The sequence below is a fragment of the Papio anubis genome, chromosome 20 (assembly GCF_008728515.1).
Source record: "Papio anubis isolate 15944 chromosome 20, Panubis1.0, whole genome shotgun sequence".
Lineage (NCBI taxonomy): Eukaryota > Metazoa > Chordata > Mammalia > Primates > Cercopithecidae > Papio > Papio anubis.
Genome location: NC_044995.1, coordinates 36,597,062 through 36,615,797, shown reverse-complemented (window position 1 = coordinate 36,615,797; position 18,736 = coordinate 36,597,062). Strand labels below are relative to the sequence as shown.

Here is an 18,736-nt window from a genome sequence, read left to right as displayed (position 1 = left end):
CCCATCAGCTACCTTTCAACCGCAAGCTCACTCCCTCCTTCCCAATCATCCACACTGGACTTGCCCACACCTCCATGCCCCTAGTTGCCCTAGGTCTTCAGTCCTGAGTCACCTTCTCCACCCAGTTCCCAGGATCACAGCTTCCAGGACTACCCCATCAGACACACATCATGGTCTGTTGTCTTGTCTTATCCACCATGTATCCAGATATCTAACCACCTAGCCATCTCACCCACTTGCTCAATCTATCAATCACTCATCTACCTATCCAATCAACTAATCACCTATGCACCCACCCCTCCAACCATCTATTAATTCACCCAAACACCCACTCAACACACCCATTCACTTCCCATCTACCCACCCATTCATCCAGCACCCAAGCAAATACTCATTTATCCACATAACCAAGCAAGTACCCAACCATCCCCACACACAACTTTCCGCCCAGCCCCCTAAACATCCATCCACCAGTTTGCCTGTTGATTTGGCCCCTCCACTAGCATGTAAGTTCCATGAGGCCAGGAGTCCTGTCTAGTTCATTATTGTTTCTGCACTGCCCAGTTCTCAGGAGTCTCAGGAGACCTCAACATATGTACATATGACATATATAATCACAACATTCAAAAAATTTTTTCTTACTATGAACCAGGCCTTTTCTAGGCAGACATACCCAACCTGGTTAACCAACTACCCAACTACTCACCTACTAGGTCAAACATCCAGCAAATGCTAACCTATCCGTCTGCCATTTGCTCCACCCACTCTACCCCTCACCCATCCACTCACCCATGTTTTGAATGACTCGTTTACCCAATCATTCATACACAGTATGAATTTATCCGTCTCCCAGACCCATGGCCTCCATGACATGAGGAGGGCCTGAGAAGATGCTCTCACTGTGGGATTGGGAGGTTGCCAGGGTTGGAATTCATGCTTCATTGAGAAGCAGGTGCTGCCTATGACAATGGTGAATACCTTTTATCGAATGCCTTTATGTGTCCTCTCACTGTGTAGGGAACTTTACGTCCATTTCACAGATAAGAAAACGGGCTTTTAAGAGAATGAAGGTCTAAGGTAACACAGCTGGTGAGAGCTTATGTATATGGCCCTCTCCATGAGACTTCTAATTAGGGGAGAATTTGGAAGAGACGAATAGGGCTTGGGGGGGGGGCAAATGCCTTAGAACTGGCAATTCTTAGTGGGCAAAGAAACCAGCAATTTTACTAAAATCAAGATTTTACTGGGCAACTTCACACTGCCAGAGTGGTTGGGACCAGCAGCTCCACTCCCCATTGTAGGCCAAGTAGGGCTAAGGCAAGGTCAGACACCCCCCCTCCCCCGCCAAGACGTCTATCTCTCTGCTCCCAGACCACGTGTGGTGAGGCAGGATGGGCAGCTCAGGTGGTGTCTCCATTGAGGCAGGGTGCTTTGAGGGGCTGGGGTTGACTCCGAGACCCCCGCGTCCTTGGAGAAAGCTGCAGGCTCTGGATAGCATCCCTCAGCTGAGCCTGAGTTCTCTCCATCTCATTTAGGCGGTGTTCCTGGGGAGGCAGTGGCGATGGGGCTCAGAAACCAGGAGAGGGCTGCACCCCAACCCTCGCTCCTCCACCGCCCAGACCTGTCCCAGGGCTCAGACGGCAATCTCACCAGGCTTTTCAGACTGTGCCCTTCATAGATTGGAAGGTTGTGCTTTGAATCAAACTCTGAGCTCCTGTGGGGGTCGGGGGATGGGGGCGAAGGTCAGAGGCTAAGGAGTCCCTTCCAGCTCCTGGTTGGAGTGGCAGGGATTCAGGGGGGCGGAGCTTGGAGTGGAGGCGGAGCTTGTTCAGACTGAAGGGCGGGGCCTAAATATGCTTGAAGAAGGGTCGGACCAGAGACTGGAATAGTTGGAATGATAGGACCTATCAATCATCCCTTGGAGGCGGGGCTTGGCCTGTCCTGAGTGGGGTCGTAACTGGGCTTGAGGGAGTGCCCAGGCTGAGATATCTCAGTGCCCGGTCCAGCCAGGTTGGGAGGGGCTGATGGAGGGGTGGGGCCTGGATGAGAGAATCTGCCAGCGTCCTAGGCCGACCTTCGGGGGGGTGGGTCCACCTGGGGGCGGGGCTTGCGAAGAGGGGCCCGGACAGATTTTTATTAGGGCGGGGCCAGCGTGGGGCTTGGTCGTGCCAGGCGTGGTTTGGGGAGGGTCTGGTCAGATCTAATTGGATCGGGCCCACCTGGGGGCGGAGCTAATGGAGAGGGCTGGGCTCACCCAGCACAGAGCCTGGAGTCCAGATCCTGCAGCTGGCCCCGCAGCTGCTCCTGCTGCTCCGTCAAGGCCCGGATGTGGGTGCTCAGCGACTCCACGAGGCGGGACAGCACTTTCTGCTCCTCACGCAGAGCGGCCACCTCGCACTGCAGCTCTGCCAACTGTGGTGGGAGAGCAGCTGTAATCTGACCCGTCGTCCCGCCCCTGTGTCTCCCTGGAGACCCTGACCTTCCAGGCCCAAGCGTTCAGCGTCATCACCGGCCTGCCTAGTTGGGGAACATCCCTCCTGCCGTACAGCTGGGGAGACTGAAGCTCAGAGAGGGTCGGGCTAGGCCCGTGGTCACACAGCGCAGCGAGCTGGGTACTTGAACCCAGGCTTACCTGGCCCTTCAGTCTTCCCCAGTCGCGTCCCCGTCCCCACTCCCCAGGCGGGGACCTAGGCCTGACCTTACCTTGTTCACAGGTCGGTGCTTGCCCAGTGCCTGGTTTCGGTCTTGCGGCTGGTCTATTTGGCGCTGCCAGGGTACCGACGGCTTCCGAGGCAGCGAGGCGGAGTCCCGGGTCCACGGCCGGGCGCGGGGCGCCGGGCCCGTGCTCAGGGAGCCTTTGGGTCGCGGCCAGGGCCCCGCAGATTGGCGGCGGCGGGCAGGACGCCGGGTTGGGACACTCTGCGTGCGCTGCACCGGCCGGGGCCGCCGCAGGGGCCGCTCTTCGTCCGGCTGTGGCCGGGCCCAACTCTCTGAGCGGCGAACGCTGCGCAGAGACTGGCTCTTGGAGATGAGAGGGGTGTGCTTGGGGAGGTCCCGGGGGGCCAGGAAGCCGGGCTTCTCCCCTGCGGAAAGGCTAGGGGTGGGATGGAGGATCTCAGACCCTCTACTGGCCCCTGAGACGACTCCATCCCGACCTGACCAGAAGTGACCTCACCCCCAGGTGAACTTGTTCTTTTTTTTTTTTTGGTAGAGATGGGGGTCTCCCTATGTTGCCCAGGTTTGTCTTAAGTTCTTGGCCTCAAGTGATCCTTCTGCCTCAGCCTCCCAAAGTGCTGGGATTACAGGCATGAGCCACTGAGCCTGGCTCCTGTCCTTGACTTCTAATACTGTCCTCTCTATGACCCTCGACATCACTCCACCCTAACCTCTCCTCTCATCCCTGACCTCAAACACACTGTGACCTTTGACCGGACCCTTTCTATAACCTGTGATTCCAGTCTGACCCTGGGCTTGACGTCTGCTCACAATGATCCATCTTCACCTCTGACCCCTGTCTGAGCCCTGCTCCTTCCTGTTCCCACCCATCAGACCCTAGACCAGACTTGAGGTTACCTGGAGTGGATCTGGGCCGGGGGCGGTGGGAGACGCATTGGCACTGATACAAGCACAGGCTGGCCCTCCTCGATGGCTTGCAGGATGGTGGGCAGCGGTTCCAGGGAGTCTCGGGTTGTCTGATGAGGCATGCAGGACAAAGACTGAGCAAAATCTATGGGGTCAGAGTCTCCCAAGCCTTCTTGCCTCCCTATTCTGGGTTCAGGCCATACCTGGTCAAGCTCAGCAAAAATTGTACAGAGCTGGGCATGCAGGACAGCCAACTGGAGGGCCAGGTCACCGCTACCCTGGTAACCACTGGGTGCAGCATCCACATCCACCATGGCCACCTGGTCCAGGAAGCGTTGCATGGCTGGTCCATGTTCCTCCAGGAAGCTATTCATGAAGCCCATGTAGGCCTCCTTCTCACCGAACCTGGATCAGGGCCAGGCTGGGTGGGTCAGGTCAGGCACCTGCCACCCCCACACTCCCAGCATGGTCCCCCCCCACCCCTAGCTTCCCAGCACCTACGGGGCACGGTTGGCGAGGTTCTGGATGACCTTGGCAATCAGTGTGAGGGTGCGGGCTGGGCCGGGTGCTGGATGCTCTGGTGCTAAACCAAAGAGGCTGGGTGCCAGGATGGCGGGGCACAGGAGCCGCAGGAAGAGGGAGGCGCACACCAGTCGGGGGCCCAGCACCTCAGAGCCACGTTCTTTGCATGCTTCTCGCCAGCTTGAGAACACGATGCCCAGCTCCGCAGGGAACCAGCTGGTGCAGAAGAGGCAATGAATGGTCAGACGGGGAGGCTATGGGCATAAAGGTTAAAGTCATAAGGTTGGGAGTCCCAGAAGCATTGCATGACTAGTCCATGATCCTCCAGAAAGCTATTCATGAAGGCCATGTAGGCCTCCTTTTCACTGAACCTGGGGTCTGGACTCCAGGATTGGGAATATCTGAGATAACAATGCTTGGGGTTATGAGTCAGCATGGGGCCATGGCTTATGTGTAGCTATGGCAATCGCTGGGGATAATACTCTTATAGTTGGGGATACAAGGTCACATGAAGACAGAGGTTATGAGCTTGGATATACTTGTAATTAGACATGAGATTGGGGAGCCAGAGTACAAGATATAAAGTAGGATTGGGGTCTGGAAGTCACCTAGGGTCAGAAGTCACTTGATTGAAGTCAGGGATTAGGTATGCAGGTTAACCTAGGGTCAGAGGTCAAGGGATTGGAATCCCAGGTCTCCTGTGATCAGTTGCATGGGATTTGAGGTGGAGGGTCACTTAAAGCCAGGGATCATGGACTTGGGGCATTATCTGGAAGCAGAGGTCATAAGATTGAGATCCTATGCTAACTGGAGCCAGTGGCATGGAATTGGGTGTATGGAATCACCTGTGGTTACAGGACAAGGAATTGGGTCTCGGGTTACTTGGGGTCAGTGGTGATAGGGTTGCATGGTGACAGGGTTGCCAGATGTAGTAAATGAAACTTCAGGACATCAAGTTAAACATAAATGTCAGATAATGGAGTGATTTTTATTTACATTTTTCCTTTTATTTGGGACAGGGTCTCACTCTGTCAACCAGGCTGGAGTGCTGTGGCATGATCATAGCTCACTGCAGCCTTGAATCCTGGGCTCAAGCGATCCTCCAGCCTCGGCTGGGAATACAGGTGCATGCCACCATGCCTAGCTCATTTTAAAAAAGCTTTTTGGGCCGGGCGCGGTGGCTCAAGCCTGTAATCCCAGCACTTTGGGAGGCCGAGACGGGCGGATCACGAGGTCAGGAGATCGAGACCATCCTGGCGAACACGGTGAAACCCCGTCTCTACTAAAAAATACAAAAAACTAGCCGGGTGAGGTGGCGGGCGCCTGTAGTCCCGGCTACTCGGGAGGCTGAGGCAGGAGAATGGCGTGAACCCTGGAGGCGGAGCTTGCAGTGAGCTGAGATCGGGCCACTGCACTCCAGCCTGGGCGACAGAGCGAGACTCCGTCTCAAAAAAAAAAAAATAATAAATAAATAAAAAATAAAAAAGCTTTTTGGAGCAATGGAGTCTTGCTATGTTGCCCAGACTGGTCTTGAACGCCTGCGCCTGGGCTCAAGCAATCCTCTTGTCTCCGCCTCCCAAAGCATTGGAATTACGGGCGTGAGCCACCATGCCTGGCTCAAATGAGTAACTTTTTAGTATAAGCATGGTCCCAATAATTGCATCAAATTTAACTGAGTGTCTCCTGTATTTTATCTGGCAACCCTAAACTGGGGGTTGGGGCTAGCATGGTAAGCGGGGGTGGACTAAGGGGCTGGGGCCCTGATTCTCACTCGTAGGAATGGATAATGGTTTCGAAGACCTCCTCGCAGCTGTTCCGAAGTCTGGCCTGGTGCTCTGGCAGCTCCGGGGCTGGACACTTGCTGGGGTCCACTTCGCAGTCCTCAGTGGAAGCACAGAGACACCGCACAACCTGTCCTGCAGCCCAGCACAGCCAGATAGGGGCTGGGACCATGACCACCAAAACCCGCCACACCCATCCTCCAACCTTGTCTTCAGGTTATTCCGGAGGCACCCAACATCTTGGGGAGCTCCCAATTGTCCCCAGGATCCTAGCACCTCCAAAACACCACTCACTACCAGAATCCAGGTTGCTCAAGGACTCTTAGAACTTCACCCAGGTCCCCTAGCTCACCAGCAGGCCACTGACACGGACTCTTCCCCCAGCTCACCCAGGGTCTCCTGGAGGTAATCCTGTGCCACGAGCTTCATGTACTCATCGATAGCCTTGGTGGCCAATGTGTTTTCCCGGAACAGCAGCGCCTCACGGCCTCCACAGCGCGCCAGCTCCGCAGTGCCCAGGTCAGTCACCAGCGCCTAGGAAGGGCAGGGGGTCAGGTTGCACCGGATGCAGACTGAGTCCAAGGGAATTCGGATCCTTGGCTCGTCCTTCACACCAGAGGCACAGGCCCCGCCCCTCGTAGCTGATGCTTAGGCCCAGTCCTTACTGCTAGGGTTCATAACCGAGGCCAGAACTTCTAACCCTCACAGCAGAAATTTAAACCTTTTAGCGCTGGGGTTCAACCTGGGCCCCGCCCCTCATGCGTAATGCTCAGGCCCCTCTCGCAGCTGAAGCTCAGGCTCCGCCCTTCAAGGTGTCTCGCCCGTTATGAATGATAATTAGGCCCCGCCCCTCACAGCTGAAGCTCAGGCCCAGTCCTTCAAAGTGCCCCGCCCCTTACAAGTACAGCTCAGCCCCCCCGCCCCTCACAGCTGACGCTCAGGTCCCGCCCTTCAAGGTGCCCCGCCCCTTACGGGTGATGTTCAGGCCCCGCCCTTCTAGGTACCCGCCCCTTACAGGTGACACTTGAACCACGCCCCTCACAGCTGATGCTCAGGCCCTGCCCTTCAAGGTGTCTTGCCTCTTACAGGTGCAACTCAGGTCCTGCGCCCCAATTACCGCCCGAAGCGCGTTATCGGTCTACCCCTGGTCGCCCGGGTCCGCGCTGTCGCGGTGCCGCACCTGTGCCCGGCCAGTGGCCCGCAGCACGCGCACCATGGCGGCCGCCAGCTCCTCCTTGGCTTGCGCAGGCAGCGCGGGCTCCAGGGCCCCGCAGAGGCGCGCGTAGTGGAAGGTGAGGAACTCCGCCAGCTCCTTGTAGCGCTCGGACGGCAGCACACGCAGGCGACGCGCCCGAATCCGCGCCCGCAGCGCTGCGCCCGCCGGCGCCCCGAGCAGCGGGAACCAGCGCTCCAGGCCGGCGGCTGGCGCGCGTGGGGCGCCCAGCTCCTCCAGCGACAGGGCCACGCGGCCCAGCACCGCGCTTCCCGGGCCCAAGCCGCGCAGCCGCAGCGACAGGCGACGTGCAGGTGGCAGCGCCTCGAAGTGAAAGCGCTCGGCCCAGAAGAGCTGGCCTGGGCCGGCCCGAGGCGCCGTGCGTGCCAGCAGCGCGCCATCCAGCCACAGCTCGGCGCGCACGCCGGGTGCCCCCGCCGCTGCCCGGGGAAGCCCCTTCGCCTCGTGCACCCACACGCTCAGCCATGTCTCTTCCCGCTCCACGTTGTCCTGCAGATGGGAGTGGGATGGGGGAAGCGTTTTGGTTTGTTGGCACCCCAAAGAGGGCACCGCAAGTGAACGCGGAGCCTCAAACCTGGTGCGCTGGGTTCCTAGTGAGATTTCTGGGCCTTTGGGGAAAGAAGTGGAGCCACGGGAGTCCGGAGGTGGCTACGCAGAAGTTTTCTAAAGCTTTTCTGGGCTCTCCGGGAGAGTTCGGGGCTCCAGGGCATAGAAGAGTAGTACTGGAGTGAAGACTTCGCGATTATGTGGTAGGCAGGGCTTTGGGTGCATATAGGGTCGAGAGTGGACAGAAGGGGCGGGTCTGATATTCCCGGGGCTGGTAATAGATGGAAGGGGAGTCTTGGAGCCTTTGCAACGATGCAGGCGGGGCAGGTGCGTTGGGAGCGCCGGTTATGGAGAGAGCTGGCTTTGGGTAGAGTGGAAGGGGTGGGCCAGGCCTGTGGGCGGGGTCTCCGTGTCCCGCTTTATTGAGGGCAATGACCTGGGTGGGCTGGAATTGGCGACGAAGGTCCTCGATCCAGCGGTCTCTCTCAGCGGCCGAGCGACAAGAGAAGCAGCGGCTTCCGCCCGTCCACGTTACCTGTTGGGATGGAGAATCCAACAGTGTGCGATCCAGGCCAAGGGTGAAGCCAAAGGGTGGGAGGTGGGACTGAGGTGGAACTGAGGTGGATTGTCTGCACTTACCTGAAAGCAATGGGGCTCCCCCAAGAGGCTGGGGTGCAGTGGCCAGACCCGCACATCCCGCTCGGCGCCCAGGTCCAGTTCAGAGAGTGTGGCCAGCGACTCCCTAGAGCCCAGAGCACTGGGGGGCCTGGGAAGGGGGCGGGGGAGCACACGGTCATTCTTGCCTCTTCCCATCCCCCATAGCCTGAAGGGTAGAGGAAGGCCAGGAAGGACTTCAACCCAATTCGGATCCCTTTTCTACCCTGTGCCCCCTCCCCATGGCGCCTCCTTACTTTTGGCATAAACTCAACTCCTGGTGACCTATATGACCAAGTAGAGTCCAGATGTTGTTACCTCATCTCCCTCCACCTAACCCATCACTTTCTGAGCTCCAGCCTCCCTGGCCTTGTTTTATTTTATCTTATTTATTTATTTATTTAAAGCAGAGTCTTGTTTAGTGTAGTGGCTGGATCTCGGCTCACTGCAACCTCTGCCTTCCAGGTTCAAGCGATTTTCCTGCCTCAGCCTCCCAAGTAACTGGGATTACAGGTGCCCACCACCATGCCCGGCTAATTTTCTAATGTTTGTGTTTTTAGTAGAGATGGGGTTTCACCACGTTGGCCAGTCTGGTCTTGAAATCCTGATCCCAAATGATCCACCCACCTCAGCCTCACCAAAGTGTGGGAATACAGGCGTCAGTGACCACGCCCAGTCCTATTTATTTATTTATTTATTTATTTATTTATTTATTTATTGAGACAGAGTCTCACTCTGTTGCCCAGGCAGGAATGCAGTGGCACAATCTTGGCTCACTGCAACCTCCACCTCCCAGATTTAAGCGATTCTCCTGCCTCAGCCTCCTGAGTAACAGGCGTGTGCCACCATGCCCGGCTAATTTTGTATTTTTAGTAGAGGTGAGATTTCACCACGTTGCCAGGCTGGTCTTGAACTCCTGACCTCAAATGTTCCACCTGCCTCTGCCTCCCAAAGTGTGGGATTACAGGTGTGAGCTACCGCACCCAGCCCTATTTATTTTTGAGACAGAGTCTTGCTCTGTTGCCCAGGCTGGAGTGCAGTGGCACGATCTCTGTGCACTGCAGCCTCAACTTCCCAGGCTCAAGCAATCCTCCCACTCAGCCTCCCCAGTAGCTGGGACTACAGGTGCCCACCACCATGCCTGGTTAATTTTTGTATTTTTTGTAGAAGTAGGGTCTCACTATATTGCCCAGGCTGGTCTTGAACACCTGGACTCAAGCAGTCTGCCCACTTCGGCCTCCCAAAGTGCTACCCCTGGTCCACTTCACCCAGCCCCCTTGACCTTGTTTTAGTTGCTTCTTTCTGCCTCTTGGCCTTTGCACTTGCTGTTACTTCTGCCTGGAATGCTTTTCCCACCCCACTGTTGGCCTAGTTAACTTCCATCCACCCTTCAGATCTCAGCTCAAGGGTCCCTTCCCTAACCCTCCCAGACCAGTTGATTGACTTAGCTCCCATTTTAGAGTTATTGTGTCAGACTTTGCCGGCACCCTGGCTCTGTGCTACGTCATTCAATGTCCCCAGAATCAACTGATGTGGGGCAGAACACAGAGGCTACAGGGGGTGTTTGGTGTAGATTGGAATGATAGGCAAGAGGAGGAGGAGGAGGAGGAGGAAGAGGAGGAGGAGGAGGAGGAGGAGGAAGGGCCAGTGTTGAACCTCAGCCCCTCCAGCCTCTCATACATCCTTACCCATCCCGGGGCTCCGACCTGGCCTTTTTCTTCTCTTTCAGCCTCTTGAGCAACCCCTGTGGGGAAGGGAATGTCAGCTGGACAGAAATCTGTGCTCCTTCCGCAGCTCCTTCCCTCCCAAGATATCCCAGAGGATCTGCTGGTCTTGGAGGACCAACACCAAGCTCAGGCTGTATTAGCAGGAATAATAAGAGCAATCAACAGCTCCTAATTCTTTGTTCATTTGTTTTTTTAAGACAGGGTCTTGCACTGTCAGCCAGGCTGCAGTACAGTGGTGCAATCATAGCTCACTGCAGCCTCAAATTCCTGGGCTCAAGTGATTCTCTTGCCTCAGCTGGGACTACAGGTGAATGTTACCATGTAGAATTGGGGACTTGCTATGTTGCCCAGGTTTGTCTTGAGCTCCTGGTCTCAAGCAATCCTTCTGCTTCCAGCCTCTCAAAATGTTGGGATTACAGGTGTGAACCACTGTGCCTGGGCCAAACTCCCATTTGTAAAGCATCAATCATATATTCTCGTGCACTATTCATTTATTTATTTAAGACATGGAGTCTGCCCATGTTGCTTAGGCTGGTCTTGAACTCCTGGCCTCAAGCAGTGTTCTCTGCTCAGCCTCCCAAGTAGCTGGGACTACAGCTGTGCACTGCCCTGCCTGGCTCCTGCACTCTCTATTGGCTTCCCAAAAACAACCCCTAGAGAAAGATTATTTCATTAACTCCATCTGACAGACTGGGACTCTGAGGCCCAGAGAGGGTCAGCAACCTGCCCCAGATCACCCAGCAAGAGTGCCCTTTCAGCTGTGAGGGTCTTGGCTCTCCCCTCTACCTACCCCCTTCACTGGCTGCCTTACCCGAACGTTGTGGACCTGGTTGAGACCAGCATTCTCTGGTTCTGTCTTTCCAGGCATCCGATCTGTGGGTAGTTATGGGTGGCAGGTTGGGGGGTTGGAGTCATCTTAGATTCTGCCCCACTTTTAGAGCCTCCCAAATGCCCCAGGCCTTTCCACTCTTCAAGCTTACCTAGATCCCTGAAGTTCCCCATGGCCACGTGGATGCTGCCCTCGGAGCTAGCACTTCCCACCCGGGGCCTTCGGGGACCCTGTTCTCCCGCAGGAGTGGGTAGTCAGAGAGGGGAGGCAGGCAAGCAGGCAGACCGAGGGAGAGGCAGACCCCTTCCCACTATCCTCCCTCCAGCCCATACCTCTGTTCTGCCCTCCTCCTTTTTCTTTCTTCCCTCCCCTTGCCCAGGTGCCCCTTCTCACCTCCTCCTCTCCTCCAAGCAGCACCAGCTTCCCATCAAGCAGGGTGAAGCCCCCAATGTCCCAGACAGGCACGTCGGGTGTGGGGGCCTCGGGGATCTGTGGGGTAGGGGGCTCTGGCTCTGGCTCCGGCTCCAGCTCTGGGAAGAAGAGGAGGCACTGGGGGACTTAAGAGACGTTTTCTCTCCCTCAGGCCACCCTTTCCATTCCCGAAGGCTTATGGTGGGTTCCCTCCTAGGTGCCCCCCACCCCAGCAGCTGTATCGGACTGTATGACCTTGGGCAAGTTTTCATGTCTGTCTGGGCCTTGTCCCCACTAACCATGGGTAGCAGACACAGCTCACCTACCATGTGTCCAGTACCCTGTATACCACTCCACACACCTTCTTGCATTGAATCCTCCAAAAGCCATTCAAAGGGCTATGATAACAGGCTCAGAGAGGTTGAGTGACTTGCCCAGGGTCACACAGCTTGTGAGTGGTTGGGCTGGGCTTCAGTCACAAGCATTCTTCTCTATTTTTTTTTTTTTTCTTTGCATTCTTCTCTTAACCAAGACAACATGTGGGTCCGAGAGGTTAAAAAACAGGACCGAGTCTGGGCACGATGGCTCATGCCTGTAATCCCAACATTTGGGAGGCCGAGGTGGGGCGGATTGCTTGAGATCTGGAGTTTGAGAACAGCCTGGGCAACATAACAAGACCCTGTCTTTAAAAAATAGCCTGACGCAGCTGGGCTCCGTGGCTCACACCTGTAATCCTAGCACTTTGGGAGGCCGAGGCGGGCAGATCACCTGAGGCCAGGAGTTTGAAACTAGCCTGACCAACATGGAGAAACCCTGTGTCTACTAAAAATACAAAATTAGCCGGGCGTGGTGGCGCACGCCTGTAATCCCAGCTACTTGGGAGGCTGAGGCAGGAGAATTGCTTGAAACTGGGAGGCGGAGGTTGTGGTAGCCCAGATAGTGCTATTGCACTCCAGCTTGGGCAACAAGAGTAAAACTCCGTCTCAAAACAAAACAAAACAAAACAAAAAAACCCTGACACTGTGTTGTGTGCCCATATTTCCAGTTACTTGGGAGGCTGAGGTGGGAGGATCGCTTGAGTCGCAGAATTCAAGGCAGCAGTGAGCTATGATCATGCAGCTGCACTCCAGCCTGGGCGACAGAGCAAGACCCTGTCTCTGAAAAACAACGGCAGGCCAGGCGCAGTGGCTCACACCTGTAATTCCAGCACTTTGGGAGGCCGAGGTGGGTGAATCACCTGAGGTCAGGAGTTTGAGATGACACTGGCCAACATGGTGAAACCCCGTCTCTACTAAAAATACAAAATTAGCCGGGTGTGGTGGTGCACACCTGTAATCCCAGCTACTAGGGAGGCTGAGGCAGGAGAATTGCTTGAACGTGGAGGGCAGAGGTTGCAGTGAGCCGAGATTGCACCACTTCACTCCAGCCTGGGTGAAAGACTGAAACTCTGTCTCAAAAAAACAACAGGCTGGGTGCAGTTGCTCATGCCTGTAATCCCAGCATTTTGGTAGGCTGGGGCAGGTGGATCACCTGAGGTCAGGAGTTCGAGACCAGCCTGGCCAACATGGTGAAACCATGTCTCTACTAAAAATACAAAATTAACCAGGTGTGGTGGTGCATGCCTGTAATCCCAGCTACTCGGGAGGCTGAGGCAGGAGAACCTCTTGAACCCGGGAGGCAGAGGTGCAGTGAGCTGAGATTGCACCACTGCACTCCAGCCTGGGCGAGGAAGTGAGACTCTGTCTCAAAACAGAAACAAAACAAAATGGGAATATAAGCAGTGAGAATTAAATGAGCTTCCAGGAAACAGAAGGGCTGAATTAGCCCTCCCAGACTGCCTGTCTGTTCCCTCGTTTTTACCATCAGGAGCAATAAATGATAACTCCCACTTATTAACGGATCACTTAAAATATGCTGGGCCCTAGCCTAGTGTTACATTCCTGAGCCCTAATTCTTGCGATATCCATTACTCTTCTAGATCCCCCTATGTGACACTTAGCACCATCTGTCATTTTTTTTTTTCTTTCTTTCTTTTTTTTTCCTTTGAGATGGAGTCTCACTCTGTTGCCCAGGTTGGAGTGCAGTGGCGCAATCTTGACTCACTGCAACCTCTGCCTCCTGGGTTCAAGCTATTATCCTGCCTCAGCCTCCTGAGTAACTGGGAGTATAGGCATGTGCTACCATGCCCAGATACTTTTTTTTTTTTTTTTGTATTTTTAGTAGAGACAGGGTTTTGCCACGTTGGCCAGGCTGGTCTCGAACTCCTGAACTCAGGTGATCCATCCGCCTTGGCCTCCCAAAGTGCTGGGATTACAGGTGTGAGCCACCATGCCTAGTCCATCTGTCATTTTCTTGTTGATGTATTTTCAGTCAATTCCACTACACTGTGAGCTCCATGGGGCAGGGAGTGTCATCCGTCTCTTTCACTAGTGTGCCCTCAGTGCCTAAATCAGGGCCTGGCACATACAATAGAAGCTCAACATCACACCTGTAATCCCAGCACTTTGGGAGGCTCAGGCGGGCGGATCACAAGGTCAGGAAATCAAGACCATCCTGGCTAACATGGTGAAACCCCGTCTCTACTGAAAATACAAAAAATTAGCCAGGCGTGGTGGCGGGCGCCTGTAGTCCCAGCTACTCAGGAGGCTGAGGCAGGAGAATGGCGTGAACCCGGGAGGCAGTGCTTGCAGTGAGTGGAGATTGCACCCCTGCACTCCAGCCTGGGTGACAGAGCGAGACTCTGTCTAAAAAAAAAAAAAAAAAAAAAAAGAAAAGAAGCTCAACAAACCTCTGCTTGAATAAATAAATGAATATGAGCAAATAAAATGATGTACTCTCCAAAATGGAGATCATTATTCTTATTGAACTGATGGAGAAGCTGAGGCTTAAGGGCTCAGAACAAAGACACGGAAGCTAGAAGGTAGAAGAGCAGGAGGCAGGCTGAGGATGGATATCCAGGTAGGAAAGGATGGGCTTGAGCCATTGAAGGAGAGACCCGTTGGGGCCAAGAGCCATTTAGCCTCTGGATAATACCACCATGGGTCTACATTCACTGTTCCGTCCTCAGATGGACGCTGTGCCCACAGGACCCTGGCAACTCCTCCTACCTTCTTCAGGGGGAAAGAGGGAACAGGGTAGCTGGGCCCCAGCCACTTCCTGCTGGGCTTTCGCACTCCCCACAACTTCCTGTGTCTGTAGGGTTGATGCTCCGGAGGCAGACAAAACCCAAGCATCCGCCTTCCCAGCCCTGCCCAAGCTCAGGGCGGGGGAACCATGTACCTGGGGCCTCCTGCTCTGGCTCCGGCTCTGGCTCCGGTGGTGGGTTCTTATGCCTCCCCCAGAGGGCCTTGGAGAGTCGAAGGCGACTGGTCCGTGACTCCTTGGGAGGCGCAGATAGGACCCGACGGAATATCGAGCGAGGGGCTGGCTGGGTGCTGACCATGGGCTCCTGGTGGCTCAGGGCCCTGCCCCAGCCAGCAAAGCGGCCCCAGCGAAACCCTCCAGCCCCCTTCTCCCCACCGCGCCCTGTGTGCCAGCGATAGGAAGTCAGCGGAGAGGGGGCTGCGGGCTGGGTTTGGGAGGTCCGGCTTGGCGACGGTGGGTCCATGGTGCGGCGGGGGTGTCTGCTGGGGGGCGAGAGAGTGACAGTTGTGCCCAGTGTCTGTCCACACACTGCCCTCATCTCGGCCCCCTCCCCACTCTCAGCTCTGCCTTCAGGAATCCCCCTGCCCCCACCTCCGCTGCCTCCCTTACCTTGGTTTCCTGACCAGAATCAGCAGCCGTCTGCACCCTGCCTGGCTTCCTCCCTCGGAACCCAACTCCACGTGACCCTCTCTGTCCCACCCCACCCCACAGCCATCTGGGAGGGCACAGTAGGGGCAGGATGCTGGAGGTTCGGGGGAGGAGAAGAGAGGAGGTGGGTTACTAGGCTTCTAGCAAGAAGGACCCAGAGTCCCTCCCTGACGGGGAGGCAGCGCCTGCCCCTCTCTCTGAGCCTCGGTTGCCTTCTCTGCAAAATGAGTACAGGCTGAACAAATGCTGGTGAGAATACAGAGCACCTAGAACTCTCAACCACAGTTGGCCGGAGTGTAGACCCATTCGCTCGTGTTGGGAAACGGTTTGGCAGGATCTACTAACACTATTAGCTGGATCTTCTCTGACTCAGCAATTCCATCGCTGGGTAGACATCTGATAGATATGTCCCCCTCACCGCCCCCCCAGTGCAATGCATAATAGCCCCACATTGGAAACGGCCCAAGTGCCCATTAGTGGAAGAAGGAATAAACTGTGATCTCTTCACGCAGCAGAATATCATACAGCAGTGAGAACAAACTAATGAATAATTTAACTTGGGTGAATCACAAACAATGTTGAGCCAAAACCAAAACCAAAGCCATAAAACGCCAGTAATCTGAGCTATTCAGGAGGCTGAGTTTGGGAGGTCTGGCTTGGAGACGGTGGGTCCATGGTGGGCGGAGGGGGGTCTCCTGGGGGGGCGAGAGAGTGACAGTCGTGCCCAGTGTCTGTCCACACACTGCCCTCATCTCGGCCCCCTCCCCACTCTCAGCTTAGCTGAGAGGAGGATCACTTGAGGCCAGGAGTTCAAGGCTGCAGTGAGCTGTGATCATGTCTGTGAATATTGGCAGTGCACTCCAGTCTGGGTGACATAGGGAAACCTCATGTCTAACTTGTTTTCTCTTTCTCCCCTCCCTGCCCTCGGGAGACCGCATCTCTAAAAAGCAATAATAAACTAAACCCCCAAAACAATGAAGAGTATACACTTTGTGATTCCATTTACATAAAGTCCTAAATCAGGCAAAACCACATGTAACAAGTCAGGATATCAGTTTCTTTTGGAGGCACTAGTGGCTGGGAAGAGGGCACAAGGGGGGCTTCTGGAAGATGGCCAGATTTATTATTACTCTTATTATTAATTAATTAATTTATTGAGAAGGAGTTTTGCTGTGTCTCCCAGGCTCATGTGCAGTGGCACGATCTTGGCTCACTGCAACCTCTGCTTCCTGGATTCAGGTGATTCTCCTGACTCAGCCTCCTGAGTAGCTGGGACTGCAGGTATGCACCACCATGCCTGGCTAAGTTTTTTGTATTTTTAGTAGAGATGGGGTTTCACCATGTTGGCCAGGCTGGTCTTGAACTCCTGACCTCAAATGATCTGCCTGCCTTGGCCTCCCAAAGTGCTGGTATTACAGGTGTAAGCCACCATGCCCCACTCTTATTATTATTATTTATAAATGAGGTCTATAAAAATAATATAGATTTCATAAAATAAAAATATAATATTTATATTACATAGTAATATAATAATATATTATAAATAATATGAATATTATTATTTTTTGTAGATGAGGTCTGTCATCCAGGCTGGAGTGCAATGGTGCCATTATAGCTCACTGTAACCTCTAACTCCTGGGTTCAAGTGATCCTCTCGCCTCAGCCTCCTGAGTAGCTGGGACTACAGCTGCATGCCACCACACCTGGCTAATTAAAAATAATTTTTTTTTTGTAGAGATGGGAGTCTTGCTTTGTTGCCCAGGCTGGTCTTGAACTCCTGGCCTCAAGTGGTCCTTACACCTCAGCCCCCCAAGTAGCTGGGATAATAGGCACATGCTACCATGCCTGGCCTATTTTTTTTTTTTTGACGTGAAATTCACATAACACAAATTTAGCATGTTCTTTTTTTTAAATAAGATTTTTCTTTTTTGAGACAGAGTCTTGCTCTGCTGGAGTGCAGTGGCACAATCATAGCTCACTGCGTCCTTGACCTCCTGGGCTCAAGCGATCCTCCTACCTCAGGCTCTCGAGTAGCTGGGACCACAGTTGCATGCTACCTGGCTAATTTTTAACTTTTTGTCTGTTTGGTTTTTGTAGAGATGGGACCTCACTATGTTGCCCATGCTAGTCTTGAACTCCTGGGCTCAAACAATCCTCATGCCTCAGCCTCCCAAAGTGTGGGAATACAGGAATAGCATGAGCCTCTGTGCTCAGAGAGACGAAGCCTTGTTCTGTCACCCAGGCGGGAGTGCGGTGGCTATTCACAGACATGACTGTGGGTCATTGCAACCTTGAACTCCTGGGCTCAGGCAATCCTCTTGCCTCAGCCTCCCAAGTAGCTGGGCTTGCAGGTGCATGCCACCATGCCCAGCTAATTTTAATTTTTTTTTTTTTTTTTTTGTAAAGAGACAGGGTCTCACTATGTTGCCCAGCCTGGTTTCATACTCCTGGGCTCAGGTAGTCCTCCTGCCTCAGCCTCTGCAGTGGCTGGGACTGCAGATGTGTGCCACCACGCTTGGCTTAATATGTTTTATTTATTGAGCTGGGTCCTGGTTACATGGGTGTGTGCTGTTGTGGAAATTCATCAAGCTGTGCCCTTGGGAGCACTTTCTTGTATCTCTGTTGGGCTTCCACAAATGCTTACTTGAAAGCCAGAGGTGAGTAAATGCTGTTCTGAGGAATAAATGAGTCAGCATAAATCCGGTACAGGAGTGGAGTACCAGCTGGCTCCTCTCCCCCTGTGTGACCTCAGGCAAGTCATTTCCTCTCTCTGAGCCTCGGTTTCCTTATTTGTACAAGACGATAATATCAGTTTCAAAAGATTCATGTAAGCCTTTGTCTAGTCAACAAATGTTTCCCGAGTGCCTATTATGTGCTAGGTGCTGGAGAGGCTGCAGAAAACTAACCAAACTTGGTTTCTGCGTTCCTGGAGCTGACAGATGATGGAGGTAGATAACATCCTAAACTCATACATGAGACATTTCTAGCTGGTAAGGAGGACCTAGAAGGAAATAGACTGCAATGAATGCTGAGCAAAACTGCCACTCTTCGGGCTGGAAAAATCAGGGAGGACTTCCCTGAGGAAGTGACATTTGCAGCCATTTGTATCTAGCAGATGGAATCCACTATGTCCATGTAACAAGCATTCCAAAAGTGCCAATGAATTAACATGTCCCTGAGAGCAGCCCTCACCTAATAACTTTAGTGTATAAATACCCCAGCTCCCTCAACCCTTGTGTGGGATGACTCAGGTATGTGTCCTATACTCTCCCCCAGGGCTTCCCAGTGAGACTGAGCTCTCTTGCCTACAATGGAAACTTGCTTGAAAACACATTATTTCCTGGCTGCCTCCAGTTCCCTGTGTCAGTACCTGGCTTGTTCACCTCTCTTTTTTTTCTTCTTGTTTTCTTTTCTCCCTTCCTCCCTTCCTCCCTTATTTCCTCTTTCTTTCTTTCTTTCCTTCTTCCTTTCTTCCTTCCTTCCCTCTTTTTTTCTTTGAGACAAGCTCTCACTCTGTTGTCCAGGCTGGAGTACAGTGACATGATTATGGTTCACTGCAGCCTTGACCTCTCAGCCCAAGCAATTCTCTCACCTCAGCCTCCGGAGTAGCTGGGACTACAGGTACACAACATTATGCCTGCATAATTTTTTCTTTTTT

The 18,736-nt window shown here is 53.9% G+C and overlaps 1 protein-coding gene across 5 annotated transcripts; it reads right to left on the bottom strand.

Moving 5' to 3' along the window:
* Positions 1–1,221: 1,221 nt before the first annotated feature.
* On the bottom strand, positions 1,222–15,133 carry RASAL3 (RAS protein activator like 3). 5 transcript variants are annotated; one of them, XM_021930813.2, is made up of 18 exons: positions 15,040–15,133; positions 14,566–14,912; positions 11,269–11,405; positions 11,027–11,105; positions 10,858–10,919; positions 10,008–10,063; positions 8,305–8,431; positions 8,102–8,200; positions 7,066–7,608; positions 6,275–6,419; positions 5,876–6,020; positions 4,084–4,320; positions 3,786–3,987; positions 3,574–3,692; positions 2,704–3,094; positions 2,255–2,412; positions 1,651–1,714; positions 1,222–1,544 (listed from the first exon to the last, which is right to left on the bottom strand). In XM_021930813.2, exons 2-18 carry the CDS (start codon positions 14,891–14,893, stop codon positions 1,401–1,403), a joined length of 3,036 nt encoding a protein of 1,011 aa, XP_021786505.2. In that variant the 5' UTR covers positions 14,894–14,912; positions 15,040–15,133; the 3' UTR covers positions 1,222–1,400. The 5 variants fall into 5 exon arrangements, with proteins under 5 accessions (XP_021786505.2, XP_031515660.1, XP_031515661.1 ...); XM_031659800.1 differs by having other exon boundaries at positions 4,084–4,358; positions 5,905–6,020; XM_031659801.1 differs by having other exon boundaries at positions 4,084–4,358; positions 5,905–6,020; positions 14,566–14,909; positions 15,040–15,054.
* Positions 15,134–18,736: the final 3,603 nt, after the last annotated feature.